Genomic DNA, 13655 nt, shown 5'->3' with positions numbered 1-13655 from the left:
CTTTTTATGAAATAATTAGACTATCGGACTATGGTGCCCGGGGTCCCGGATTCGAGTCATGCCTTCGGCATGATACGACACACCTGCTTGGGGCAAAAAAATTAAGTTCACGCAGGGAAGTTAGTTTTTTGTAAAGCGAGCCCGGCCATACCAGTCAATTCTAGAAGACAATTTATTTACAACAACCCCCCAAAAGAATACTATTATACAAGGGTGGGTGTAAGGAAAAATAAATTTTACACACAACCAAAAATCATGCACTTAAAGATCTTAACATGCTGGATTATAAACAACATTGATGGCACGCGTACTACGCGGGGTCAGCTCATGCTGACTCGCCATTTCTCATGGTGTCACCGTAGCGGTGTTTATCACTGTACACACGGAGCACACGCAAACACTGTAGCACTCGTAAGAGAGAAGAAAATGTATCTTTGCTTCCTGGGCAAGGTCAATTCCATTGCGCATCGTTCGGAAAACACGGAGATTGTTTATACCCCTTTAACAGGGGGATGTCTATATCACCTAAAAAAAAACTTGGTATCAATACCTAAGAAGAAAAATCATGCAATAAGATACAAAAGTAGAGACCTGAAGCAATGATATTTTTAAATATCTTACACAAGAAAGGTGAAATTGAAATATTTAATATATGTACATGGGTTGATTTGCTTTCCAAAAGAAATCAATGTCTTTTGATTTGATACACAGAATTTGAAAAGGATTAACATTAGTGGCAGAAATTTACGTTCAAATTGTTTAAGTCTTTCTGCCGGTATGAAAAATAACTGTTTCCCGATGGTACACTGCGAGTTTGTGTTTTTGACGTAGTCAGAGGGAAACAGAAAAAAAGACAGGTAGCGTTCTTGATGTAGCTGAAGGATACCCCATTAGCAATCGCGATGGCGAGCGTTCATTGCTAACGGAGATCGGCGAAATGTTCTTGAAGATCCGGCGACGAGAGTCGAACCAGGAACACACGGAGCATACGAAACGACGCGGACACACGCATTTGTATACGCGACACGACACACGCACAGATGAGATATACCGGAAACTGGAAACAAGTTTATCCAATGAGTCCGAAAAACGTCACCGAAAGGCTATTCCTGGACGAAGAACACACTGGCAGTTTGTGCGAAAGAAAAAGTTCTGACTCGCGAACAGTGGGAAGGAATAGACACGCGAAAACGGCACTGGCAGAGCGTCCAGTTTGACATATTACGGTGATTGGACCCAAACACACGGCGCGCGCGATGTATGTTTGGCAAACCTAGAACCGGTGTCGAACCCACGAACATGTGTGAAGAATCCTTGCCATATGGAGGGGGGTGTCACTGTCGACTGCAGACTGGGTGTTTTCCTGGGGGTTAAGGGTGAGCACTGTACGACTCACTTGAAGGTGAGATGAGGTGCGGAGATGGGGCACTGGCGCCAAATAGTGAAGCCTCAACGATGGGGATCCTAGAATGGCGGAAGGACGGCGGCTGCAACGTGAATCACTGAAGTGTGACGAGGGCACTGGAGCGTTGCTGGTCACGAAACTGATGACTTTGGGGGGGGGGGGGCATCTGGTAAGTAATGGTCATCCCCATAATAAAAGCTGACCGGGGGGGGGGGGACTCCGCTCTCCAAAGTAATGAATCCTGATGGGGTTCTGGTGAGAGTTGCCCACCAACACTGATGACTTCTATAAGGTGCTGATCACTAATTATTATGACTCGTTGGGGATTGGGGCGTACTGCTGTAGACGAACCACTTCTGGTGATCGCGGGTTGCAAGAATAACTGGTGCTTGCGTCTCAGGAACGTGATGATCACGAAGATGAAAGGTCCCGGGGGGATGATGCACTTCTGAAAGGTGCTGATCACAAAGATGAAAAGTCTGGGGAGTGGAGTGCACTGCTGCACTCGAACAACGTCTGGTGATCACGCGTCGCAAGAATGGTAGTTCCAGTAGGGAGGAGCCGCACTTTTGTCCTGGAGGGGATGAACCTTTGGAAGATGCTGATCCGGAACATGATGATTCCTGGGGATGCTGGATGCATCTGTTGTGATCTCTGCTTCAAACTGCAGCAACAGTCCGTGCTGGGCTGAGACGAACGGTGTGAAAAGGTAGGGTAAGGGGCAGCTGAAAAATGAAAAAGAAAACCAGACCAGATCGTTTAAAAAAGGTAGGGGTGCAAACTGAAACGTTACTTCTTGAATATATCCAAAATATCGCGATTGAAGCGAAAATCGAGGAAATCTAAAAAATAAAATTGCAATAAAATGCAAGGTATATTGGGGGTTACGTTGAGAAGTTATGCTTTAAGATAAACAATTGCAAAGGCAAGGCACTAGCTCAAAGGTTATTCATTAAGATGGGGACGGGTGACCGGGGCTAGAACAATAATAATAATAATGATAAAAATAATAACTCGATAAAGGGCGTTATTTCCCCCATAGTGGTGATGAACTTGCAACAAGTGAAATATCCCGTCCTTTGTAGTCAACGTTGACGGCATTGGAGGGGGGGAGTAATTACTTTAGTGTACAATGGGTAATAAATTGATTAAGAAAAGCAAAGAGGGCGTAAATACGAATAAAATGGGAGTTCGAAAATGAATCAAAAACACAAGGGCAATAAGGCAATATATATGTTACTTCACGACAGCGTGAATGCTATGGTAATAAGATGCGTTGCGATTAGGCAAAGGTATCGGTTCAAGCGACGATTTATTTCGAGAATGTAACCGATTGTAGGTTCCAGTACGGGCAAGCGTACGCAATAAACGAAGGAAAATGTAATTAATGTTCATAAGATGATGATGCCCCTTAAAAAAAAAAAAAACTATTAGGGAATACATTTCTGTAACGTAGTTCTAAAACGCGAGAATTAATTTTGGCTGAATTGAAAGCATTAGTGGGTGCCGAGAATTAAAATAAGGAAAATAATTGGCTGCTTGCCACGAGAAGTGGGTGTGGAAGTTATAAATAACTGAAAGATAATTGAAACGGTACCGCCGAAAGGCTGGTATAGTCGTCGTGGTTAGCCAAGGTAACCGTTTTCTGAATGCCGCTGAAAAGATTAACCCAAACGCCCAAACGTCCCTGGAATTAACGCAATAAAATTCGGAAGGAAAATGGCTGAAAACTGTAGGACCCAATCCCTTTTTTATTAATAACCCTTAAAAAGTGTCACTTATAAATTGAATAATCGGCTTTCAAATGTCAAGGGGTTACATCAATAGGCTGACGTAAACGTTAGAATGCAATGTTCGAAGTAAAGCACCATTCAAGGAGACGAAATTTTTAAAATCCAATGTGGAAAATTCGCTTCCCTGAATTTTTATTCAAGTTAATAAAAAAAAACTCTGTTCTAAGAAAGTGAACGGATAGAAAATTGTGCCCTTGTTTGCGGCTAGCAATTATTATGGAACCTTACATAGGAGGGTACAGAATGCAGGTCGTCGTGCAGGATTCGCTTCTCTGGTAAAGTAATTTGAGTCTTGTCTTTTCTGAATTCCTCGGCGGAACGTGATTTTCCCAGGCGCATGTGAGGTCCGAAGTCCACTGGCGACGTTTCATGCGCAATTCGTCTTGAGCGAATTTTTCGTTCTTAGGAGTTGAAAGACGGCGGATTGGAAACCAGAGCGTTAGGGCTGGCAACACTGAATTGTAATGCCGGGAGGTGATTGGAAGTGGAGCAAAAGCCAGTTACTGACAGAAACAGCTCAGAGAAAACGGGCGAAATATCTGCAATCGCCTATCCTGCTGATGTACAAAACAAAAAAAAGGGGGGGGGGGCGAAGTATCGATGTATCACCGTTGAGTCAAGCGAGACTGTCTTTAAAAAATGGAAATACATTGCACTGGCAACCTTGGTTCGGTAGTCTGTCGCTCCGGCCAAAGTTCATATTTTCCGTGGCTGCAAAGGTTCGGCCGTCGCGAAAAGCGAGCGGTGAGGTTTCCGTGCTTGATATCTGCGGGGTGCGCGACGGAAGGGGGGGGGTTGCTGTCCATCAACACTGGTGCGCGGAGAAAATGTGTCGGGGAACAAACGAATGTATTTCATAATATGTTTCGTTCTTGACATGGTTCTTGAGAGCGAGATGGGACGGCGGGTTCTTCCGGCGTGGATTCGAATGGAGATGCCTCCTGATTACCAACACGGGGTCGAGAAAATTCAGCAGAATTTCAGACGCCGTCCAATGCAGTTCCAGATCACCATGCCTGTTGTGATAAACAAACGCCATCCCTTTTTCCTGAGTCAAGACATGAACAGGTGTTGAAAATTGGGCGTACTGACTTCGGATAGTACGCTAATATGTATGGCCGCATTTACTATGGTAAAGCCTATGTTTTCATAAGTACGATAAGTATCGATGCTATTTTCGCTTATTATATGGTCATAGTAATATGAGCTGCAGCAGGAGACTGTGTGAAAGCGGGTCGTGAGCGGGAAACGATGAAGCAGGAAGCTTCTAAGTAAAAACAAACAAATCGCTATTACCGTTATAAAGATGAAAGTACCAAAACTACAGTGATAAGTAAGTGCTTAACGAATTATTCCTTTAAAACGTAACGCTTACACCGTTGAGAAAAACAAAGTTAAAACTGTAATGATACAAGTAACGCCATATGGTCGGTCTATGCTATCAGTAACTATATACTTATTGAAGTGTGGGAGCAAGCCAAAATTCTAATGACTAATCGGGATAATAATAATAATGTATCCGTCGCTTAATTACTTAATGAAGCCGACTTCGCTTCATGCACTGATTTATTTATTCATCGTCTCTTCATTGGCGCAGCACCTTTAAATCTCTGTCGTCGTTATTTATCTCTCTATATGTAATGTAACTGGAATGAACTCTGAGCACAATTATTACGAAGGTGCGGTGAGGTATATTTTCCCCTGCAAGCGACAAAGGTACTATTTGTATAAAATCTATTAAATCCTTCCACTCTAAAGCAAAAAAATAATATGCGTATTTTTAACGCCAGTTTCGTCCATCCGCACACCAAACTCGTGAAGAATGTACTTCGTGTAAGTCCTTTATCGTGTGCTCAGCACACGACTTGATAAAAAATTCAAAAGCCTTCGGCTTGCGTCGTCCTTTCCCCTCTGTTAAACAGAAGGTGCCCCTTGGGGGACTTGTATATAATATAATAAGCGCATTTTGACTTACTTGTTAACTTATCGTTGAAACTACTACACTGTGCGCTACGTAAAAACACTCATAGTGTTATTTCTTACTTCTTCGTGACCTTCATTATTCTGGTGTGGGTGACGTACAGTCTGCACTACGTGCAGCTGCGGTGATTGGCGAAAAACAATACCTTTCACAACATTTTCGCATAAGAGAAGGGATATATTTATTTATTAGCGATTTATGTATGAAGTTAAAATTATTGTCAAAAAAAATTGCCTGTCTGATCGTTGCTGCTCATTGACCACGGAACTAAAAAAGTTATAGGTGACCGCCGGTAAGTAGCCAAAAAAAGGGGGGCTGGTGTGGCAACCTTCCCTTATTCCCGGTGTTCGCTAATCGTCATGGGGCGGATGATACAGTTTAAGGCGCTGTATCCCGATCTCGTCAATAATCACCTGACCTCGCTTATTTGTGAATTGGACCCGATACGAATTAGGGTGAACGCGTTCGATTACAGTACCAGGCCCGGTGAAACGTCCAGAAAATTTTCTAGAAGTTCCGATGCGCTGGGTGGCATCGAAAATAAGGACTTGATCGCCCTTATTAAACGAGATTTGAGAAAGTCGTCGGTAATAAGCTGGCTTAACGGCGTGGTGGCGAGCTTGTAGATGTTCTGCGGCCGCTGCACGTGCCTTATCCAGGATTTTAAATCTCATTTCATTCTCTACGCTTGCACACACGCTCCTATGGAGCATCGCGGACCAGGGAGTACGGGGTTCGAAACCATGCAAAAGATAGAACGCCGAATAACGCAAATTCTGCTGGCGGGCCGTATTATAAGAAAAGAGGGCGGGGCCAAGATACATTTCCCAATTAGTGTGGGACGAATTTACATAGTTCTTGAGAATCTGTTGCAAACTGCAATGTTCTTTCTCCTGAATACCAAAGGAATTATAACACGCCGTGGGCGCGAACTTGAGGTTTACTCCTAGCTTTCCATTCAACTCCTGGAAAAGCTTAGAGGTAAATGCGCTACCTTTATCGGTATGGATGGTCTCTGGGATCCCAAACCGGAGTATAATCTCTTCATATAGAAAGTCGGCCGCCGTTTGAGCCGACACGTCGGGAGTCGAACGTGCGACCATATACCGGGTTGAAAAGTCAGTCGCCGCGAGTATATATTTATGTCTGAGCGGTCCTGAAGCGGGATAAGGGCCACTGAAATCAATCGCGATGGATTGGAATGGTTTTTGCGGCGGATAAGTTAATAACTCGCCGGCCGGATAACCGGGCGGCTTCTTATTCGCTTGGCACACTGCGCATTCCCTGATTTTCCGCTGTATGGAGTTCTTTATAAAGGGCAAATAAATTTCTTTGAGGGCTCGATTGTAAGTTTTGGAAAAACCCATGTGGCCGCCTCCGGTCGGCAATGAATGGAGAGATTCAATCACCGTGTCACGGAGGGCGGTCGGTATGCACAGAAGCTTCTGTGCGCCCGAGGCCATTCGATGGAGCCGATAGAGCAACCCATTTTCGATGGAATGGTAACACGCCTGCCGTTGGAGGGGGCCGGGGGCCTGGCTGCCCTCCCCCTGTGGATCCTCCAAAATGCGAATGATACTGCCGAGGGTTTCATCCGCGCGCTGATGAGAGGCAATATCAATGGTTTTATCCTGCATGAATAAAACCTTGGTCTCTTCCAGTTCTGGCGCGTCGTCGATCGGTTCGATGCCAGTATCCCGGGACAAGGGGTCCGCCGGATTTTGAGTACCGCGGCAATGGGAAACCGTAAAAAAATACTCATCTATCGATAAGGACCAACGTAAGAGTTTAGGGGAGAGAGATTTCGCGGTGCGCAGATACGTTATACTTTTGTTATCGGTAAACAAAAAGAAGTGGCGTCCTAAAAGATAGAACCTGAAGCTCTTTAACGTATAAAGAATGGCCAGCAGTTCAAGTTCAATGATCCCGAGCCTAGTCTCGTGATCTTTCAATTTTCGTGAGCAGTACGCACAAGGGAGCCACGCCCCTTCAGAGTTTTGTTGCATCAATATCCCGGAAATCGCGGTAGTCGATGCATCAGTATAAACCCGAACTTCTTTGTCAGGCTTATACGGCAAGAGAACGGGGGCCGTAATAAGAGCCTTTTTTAATGCTTCAAATGCGTCTTGTTGTTCCTTTTCCCATTGAAAACGCTTATTCTTTCCTACCAAAGCCTGAAGCGGTGCTGCAATGTCGGAGTAGTTTTTAATATACCGCCGGACGTAGGAAGTAAGCCCCAAAAAGCGGCGCACCTGACGCACGGTTCTGGGCTGGATGTAATGTGTAATAGAGTCGATAATCTTATCCGAGATAGAATAACCGAAACGGCCAACTCGGTTCCCGAGGGCGATGATCTGGCTATAACCGAAGGAACATTTAGAAGGGGTAAGTTTCAAACCGGCCGCCTCTAAACACTTCAACAGTTGTTCGAGGGTGGTCAATAAGACTGAGAACTCGTCGGCAAAACAGTACAGATCATCCATGTAGGAGGCGAACGTGGAAGGATCCATTTGTGCACTAGCCAGGTGAATCGACCTTGTTAATCCGGCAGGACTGGTGCTTGCGCCCATTGCAGCAAAATTAAGTTCAAAATGGCCTTTTCCTGGCACTGTGAATGCCGTATACGGCTTGCTGTCTTCCGACAGGGGTAACTGAAAATACGACTGGTGCAAATCAAGATTACAATAGAAACGTTTGCCGCCCATTTGATATAGAGTCTCATTGAGATCGTTCATACCAATCGCATCAAATATGGTGTTCGAGTTCAGTGCACGAAGATCCTGCACCATGCGGTATTTCCCGTTATTTTTGCGCACGAAAAACACAGGCGAGTTGTAAGGGGACGTAGATTCCCGGATGACCCCTTGCCGTAACAGGGATTTTCTCATTCATTTATTTTCTCAAATGAATGGGCACCGGGTACGGCCTTGATCGGAAAACAACATCGTCTTTCAGGCGAATGCGGTGTACGTAATTTGTAGCTCGGCCAACGTCAGTTTCGGACCAAGAAAAAACGTGGCAATATTTATTCAAGAGCTGCAACAATTGTTGTTGTTGTACGGGCGTAAGGTCCGGATTTATGTCGAACTGCTTGTCAACCGGAGATGCGTTACTTGCATCTTCAGTTTCTGTCGTGACATTCACCTGAGCCGGGGTGGGAAATATTCCGGCTGTGTCACACGCCCTGTCCCCGTTCGGGTCGGCCGGGGCGACCGGGATTTCCCACGCGTCAGCCGAACCAAGACGCTGGCCTTTGGGAATGGTAATCTTGTGCGTCAATGGATTGCTAATCCAGAGAAGGTTGGTCTGTGCATTTAAAATAGCCCGGGGTATTAATAAACCAGTTTTATGTTGAAACGGCACGTCAGGTTCCAATAACGTGTCGGAATCGGCAATACCATTCACCAAGCGCACGGGAATACAAAGGTGAGAGCGAGGTTTCACTATTATCTTCCTCGCCGCGACAAATTCGGGAGTAAGATTAGCCTTTATCATGTGCGCGAGCTTGATAGACAAGTCGAACGCCCTGTGGGTAGTGGCCCTAAGAGTAGATTTTACTGGAGATGAAAAACGATATAGGGTGAGACGATTTGTGTGGAAGTCCAAAGTAGCCCGCTGATTACTTAAAAAGTCGTTGCACAGAATTGCACCCGGTTCAAACGTCGGAAGAACGCGAAACGGGTGGCGGAATGTAAAGCCATCTACGGTAAACGTTAAAAGCGCGATCTCCTTTACCGCAAGGGGTGTGCTTGACACATCCTGTATGAGAGTGGGAATCTGAAAACATGGTGCACTTGCTGGAACGTCCTTGGCACCAATTACCGAAATCATAGAACCCGTATCAAGAATGAAATTATACGGTTTACCTGCTTGCAATACGCTAATAGTGGGAAACTGAAAACATGGTGCACTTGCTGGAACGTCCTTGGCACCAATTACCGAAATCATAGAACCCGTATCAAGAATGAAATTATACGGTTTACCTGCTTGCAATACGCTAATAGATACCAACTCTGCGTTTGGGAACATCTGAACGGATAGACAGTTAACAATTGGGGGTAGTGCAAATATGGTGTTGGCATGTCTCTTCCCCCGGTCGCTAGTGGCCGTTTTAAATTATTTTCCCTGGCCTGGCAAGCATCGGCTGTGCAATGGGGGTAAGAACCTCGAGAACACGGAATTCCGTCTCGGCGTTCCCCTTGCTCCACTCGCGGCGATGATGATTGAAAACGTGGGGGCTGGAAACGTGAATTTCCGCCCGACCACCGCTGGCTTCGGTCATGTCGGGAAGACCTGTTACAATCGTTGAACTGCGGGCGAAACTGGTCTTGGCTATAAAAAGAACCTTTAGAGGACTGCGCGCGGGAGTTATGAGGGGCGCGATAAAAATCATCGCGCCTCCTTACATCAGGTGGCTGCTGGCTGGGAGAAGCACTGGAAAGTGCATCCATCCTCCTAGACAAGTTCTTTAACTGTTCTGCGAGACCAGTCTCATTAGACGGAGGTCTCGGGTTCGAGTTCCCTTCGTATTTATGCTTGAGCGAGTCAAGATCAGCTTGAAGGGCTGCGACTTTCTGTTCAAGGTCCGGGGTTTCACCGGTCCGTGGGAGATCCTGAGCCGGCGCCGCGGTGTCTTGAAACGCGAGATTCCTGGGACTCTGCGCGTGAAGGTCGCCCAACTGGCGCAGCAGGGAATCTTTATTAGCATCGGACAAAGGCTCCTGAGCCTTACGTTTTCTTATAAGGAACTGAAGCTTCTCGACTGCTTTTAAATCCCGTAAAAAGTCCGGTACGGAAGCGTATTCTCGCCTGTACGTCTCGCGCATAAATTCCGGTTGTAGGCCCCTGGTCAAGTGTTTGGCCGTGGGCATGTTGGGATCGAGACGGTGCAACATTTGTATCTTGTCGCGAATATACTCCGTGACAGATTCGACGTCCGTGTGGAGGCGACATTTGATTTTCTCTTTCAGCTGCAATTTATCGGCCGAATCTGTAAACTCCTCGAGCAACTGGGTCTTAAAATAATCGTAGGTCACTGCTTCGTCTACCTGCACAGCTTTCCAGCCTTCGAATCAACGAAGCGCTGAACCTGCCAGAAAAGCAGAAACCATTCGCAACTTTTTCCCGGAATCCCATTCATTAAGCGTTGCAAAGCTGTCTACGCGGTCAGGAAAGCGCGTGACATCCTCCCTGGCCGTTCCATTGAATTAGAGGCCTTCGAGCATAAGAGGGGTTACAAAACCGGGAAAAGCCATTGCTGACGGGTTGGGGGCACGAACCAAAGTACTAGGACTTACAGCGGGGAGCGTTCGGGCGCGATTACCAGTCGAAGTCGGGCTTCGTACAGGTGGCGACACTTCGCTAGGGGACCGTGTAGTCAAAATTAACGCGTGTTGAAAGACAATAAAAACACAGGGGGGGAGTTAAAAAAGACGCAAGAATGTAAATAAAAATGGAAAGTTAACGGGTAGCGGAAAAGATAATAGAAGGTTAAGTTAGTTCATAAACGGAGTGAACGTGTTAAATCTCAGGGGCCAAAAATAACCACGAAAATTTGGACATACATTTCGCGAGGGGAAATGTATGAAAAAAAAGCCGCGCAAAATCTCCACCACGTACAAAGTCCGGATCGTTTATATTAAGGGATCGTAGATGGACTATGTGAAGCCTGATATTCGAAGTTATTTGGCTGCGAGAGGTGTATCGTAAGAGGGGGGTATAACTCTGAAGAGCTACGTCTACACTTAACCAAGCAAGGGGGCTAGCCCCGTGAAATAAGAACTACACTCACGATTAACTTTAAACACTACAATTGACTGGTCTGGCAGGGGTGTGAGAGAATGAAAGACAAGGATAGAGGAACGTTCGTTACCTGTAGATCTCGAAGTGACGATCGACTCGCTGGTTCGTTGATGAAACTCTCCTGAAATAAAACTCCTTTCCGATAGCGAACTACTCCTCGCTGTAACTCCTTTTGTAACGTTCGGTAACAACTATTCACGCCATAACTTTCTTAGTTCAACAACTTGTATAATTCCGAGGCACAAACTGTGCACGCGGTAGATTTCAAATACCGACTGGGTGGAGAAATATTCTCTAAAGCTATTTAAACGAAATTCGAACTTCGGCCGTTGAGAGACCGCGTCTCTCAAAAACGGTGCTTTCAGCGTAAAGCTGTGTTTGCAGTATCTTTCCTGCGATTCCGGAAGAATTCGTATCAGCGGATTTTTACATCCGGTGAAGATCGCAGGTGGCATTTGCTTGAAAGAAGCTATTTCCAGCTTCTTTCATACTCGGGCCCTTTTTATGAAATAATTAGACTATCGGACTATGGCGCCCGGGGTCCCGGATTCGAGTCATGCCTTCGGCATGATACGCTATTTTCTAAATTTGATTAACATGTGACGAATCTTCTTCTTTTTTTTTAAAAAAAAAAAGGAACATGTGATATCTATATCTCACAATACACCGTCAGTCTATTTTGCATTAAGTTGTTTGTAACATCAACAGTTCATCAAACAACTGTTGATGAATGGACACTCAAAAACATCCATGTCCAGTCCGGGCTTCGAACCTGGGATCCCTGGCGTCTTAGCGCGATCTGCTAACCACTCCGCTACGGGAGCCGGCTGTCATGAATAGAGTCATACTAATTTGGAGGAATCCAGAGATGGACTATTTGCATATTATTTTTTGGTTTAGAATCACACTTACCAGTCCATGCTTCCTTAGAATCATGTAAACTGATGTAGAAAGTCGGCGGTTCTTCCGCTGTGTTGAGGTTCATCAGGTACATAGAGTAATTTTCATCTCTGGTTGCTGTTCTGTTTAAGGAAAAAGTGACGCACCTGCCGTACTTGGAATGTATGGTGCTCTCTTGATGAACCTCTAGAGGGATAACATAACCATATATTAACTTTAGAATCATATAACTTCATAAAATGCATGTTACGAGTTACTTCTTTTAAACAAAACCGACTTTCTTATAATTATGATTACCTAAAATCCGTCACTACTCTCTTATTCGTATATTTGTACTTTTACTAATTTCTTCTCACCTTTCTGCGTGCTTATCACAATGATGAGGACCAATGATGATTAAACGAAATACAATGGAAAGAAACAGCCATGCCAGCCCATGACTCGGACCCTCAGCTTTCATTTTGAGACCATGAACCGAGAACTAAAGACGATCGATCACCGAGGCTGCACGATCTCTTTCTGTCCTCGTGTCAGACTTTTCTGATTTGTGACAAGTTTATACTATTGTTACTTTAAAAGTCTGTCATTTCTGTTTATTCAGAATTATCTACATGCAGAATATTGAGATGTTTTACGACATCCGTAGCGGGAAATGGTTCAGAAGCTAATTGAAAATGATTATGATAACAATAGCTACTTCTGTAAATTAATTATCGAAACCACGCTAAAACGCCACATGCTGTTAGAATTGTATAGAAGCTGGTTGTAAACATTTCGAACAGTGCCTGTAAGGTTAGTAGGTAATCATGTTACTATCGTCATGAAACACCTTAAATACCATTATTCCTAGTCATTCATAAACCATAGCAGATCAGAGATTGTTACACTCCCCGAGCCATGAAGCTACTTTCCAGATTTGCAAATACAGCATTAAAAAAGTAGCATATTGTGAATAGTAGAGGGATGTTGACACCAAAGACTGTGCTAATATTTCGAATAATCACCATAATACAAGATGCCGTTACTAAACCACAAGCCGTTGCACATTTCCTGAAGTTTGTAAGTTGCTTCCTCCCAGAGATTCTTCAGGGATATAGAATTCCAACGGAAGAATTTTGTGTCCGTTGGTCTTGAAAAGTCGATGGTCCAATTGTATTTCTGGAAGAGAATTCAAGGTTTGGCTTACTATGGAAATAGTTCTTCAACGTAATGGTAATACACACCTGACAAATATTCGCATTTGGCTCTCAAACTTTCTCACAGTATATTTTATATTTAGTAGGAAAATATTAGTTAGTGGAACATAAAATTAATCCCAGATTATTTTAATAGATGTTTTAATCAAATGTAGCTTATAAGCAGAGTTGTTTTTTAATTACATGCAGAGTAATTGAGGCTTTGAGTAAAATGAGGCTTCTGGTACTAATGCATAATTACCTGAAGTACTTGTTGCTTGTAACCAGGAAAACGGCAAACGGTTAGTGCTGGATGCTTCAGGTCCTTGTTGACCTCCAATCTGTTCCTTACAGACACGTCAGCTTTCATAAACTTCCAGTAGCATTGTTTAACCTGGAAGAAGAATTACTCCATTATCTCTGTTGTTACTCGTCATTTTAATGGATTAGGTAGTGTGACGGATTCTTGAGATACGAAAAATACGATTAATTTACTAAATGTTCGCTCAAGAAATCGTCACGACTTCATTTTTCTCTCCGTCACTGAATGTTTGCACGTCTATTATTCTTCATTTGATTAGTTAACTCCGCGCACGCCC

The 13655-nt window shown here is 44.4% G+C and overlaps 1 protein-coding gene across 1 annotated transcript in view; it reads right to left on the bottom strand.

Annotated features, from left to right (window-relative positions):
- LOC146003105 (acid-sensing ion channel 4-A-like) overlaps positions 1 to 13447 on the bottom strand; it is a 35376-nt gene extending 21929 nt beyond the window's left edge. Inside the window, exons 1-3 of the mRNA XM_083141278.1 lie at positions 13319 to 13447; positions 12886 to 13039; positions 11894 to 12067 (exon numbers count right to left, since the gene is read on the bottom strand). Of these exons, the coding sequence (XP_082997404.1) occupies positions 11894 to 12067; positions 12886 to 13039; positions 13319 to 13426 (436 nt within the window). The 5' untranslated portion in view covers positions 13427 to 13447. The remainder of the gene's footprint in view (positions 1 to 11893; positions 12068 to 12885; positions 13040 to 13318) is intronic.
- Positions 13448 to 13655: the final 208 nt, after the last annotated feature.

Source organism: Lepisma saccharinum, chromosome 19 (assembly GCF_977018435.1).
Source record: "Lepisma saccharinum chromosome 19, izLepSacc3.1, whole genome shotgun sequence".
In the NCBI taxonomy this organism is placed as follows: domain Eukaryota; kingdom Metazoa; phylum Arthropoda; class Insecta; order Zygentoma; family Lepismatidae; genus Lepisma; species Lepisma saccharinum.
The sequence above is the reverse complement of the archived record's forward strand: the minus strand, read 5'-3'. Positions and strand labels throughout refer to the sequence as shown.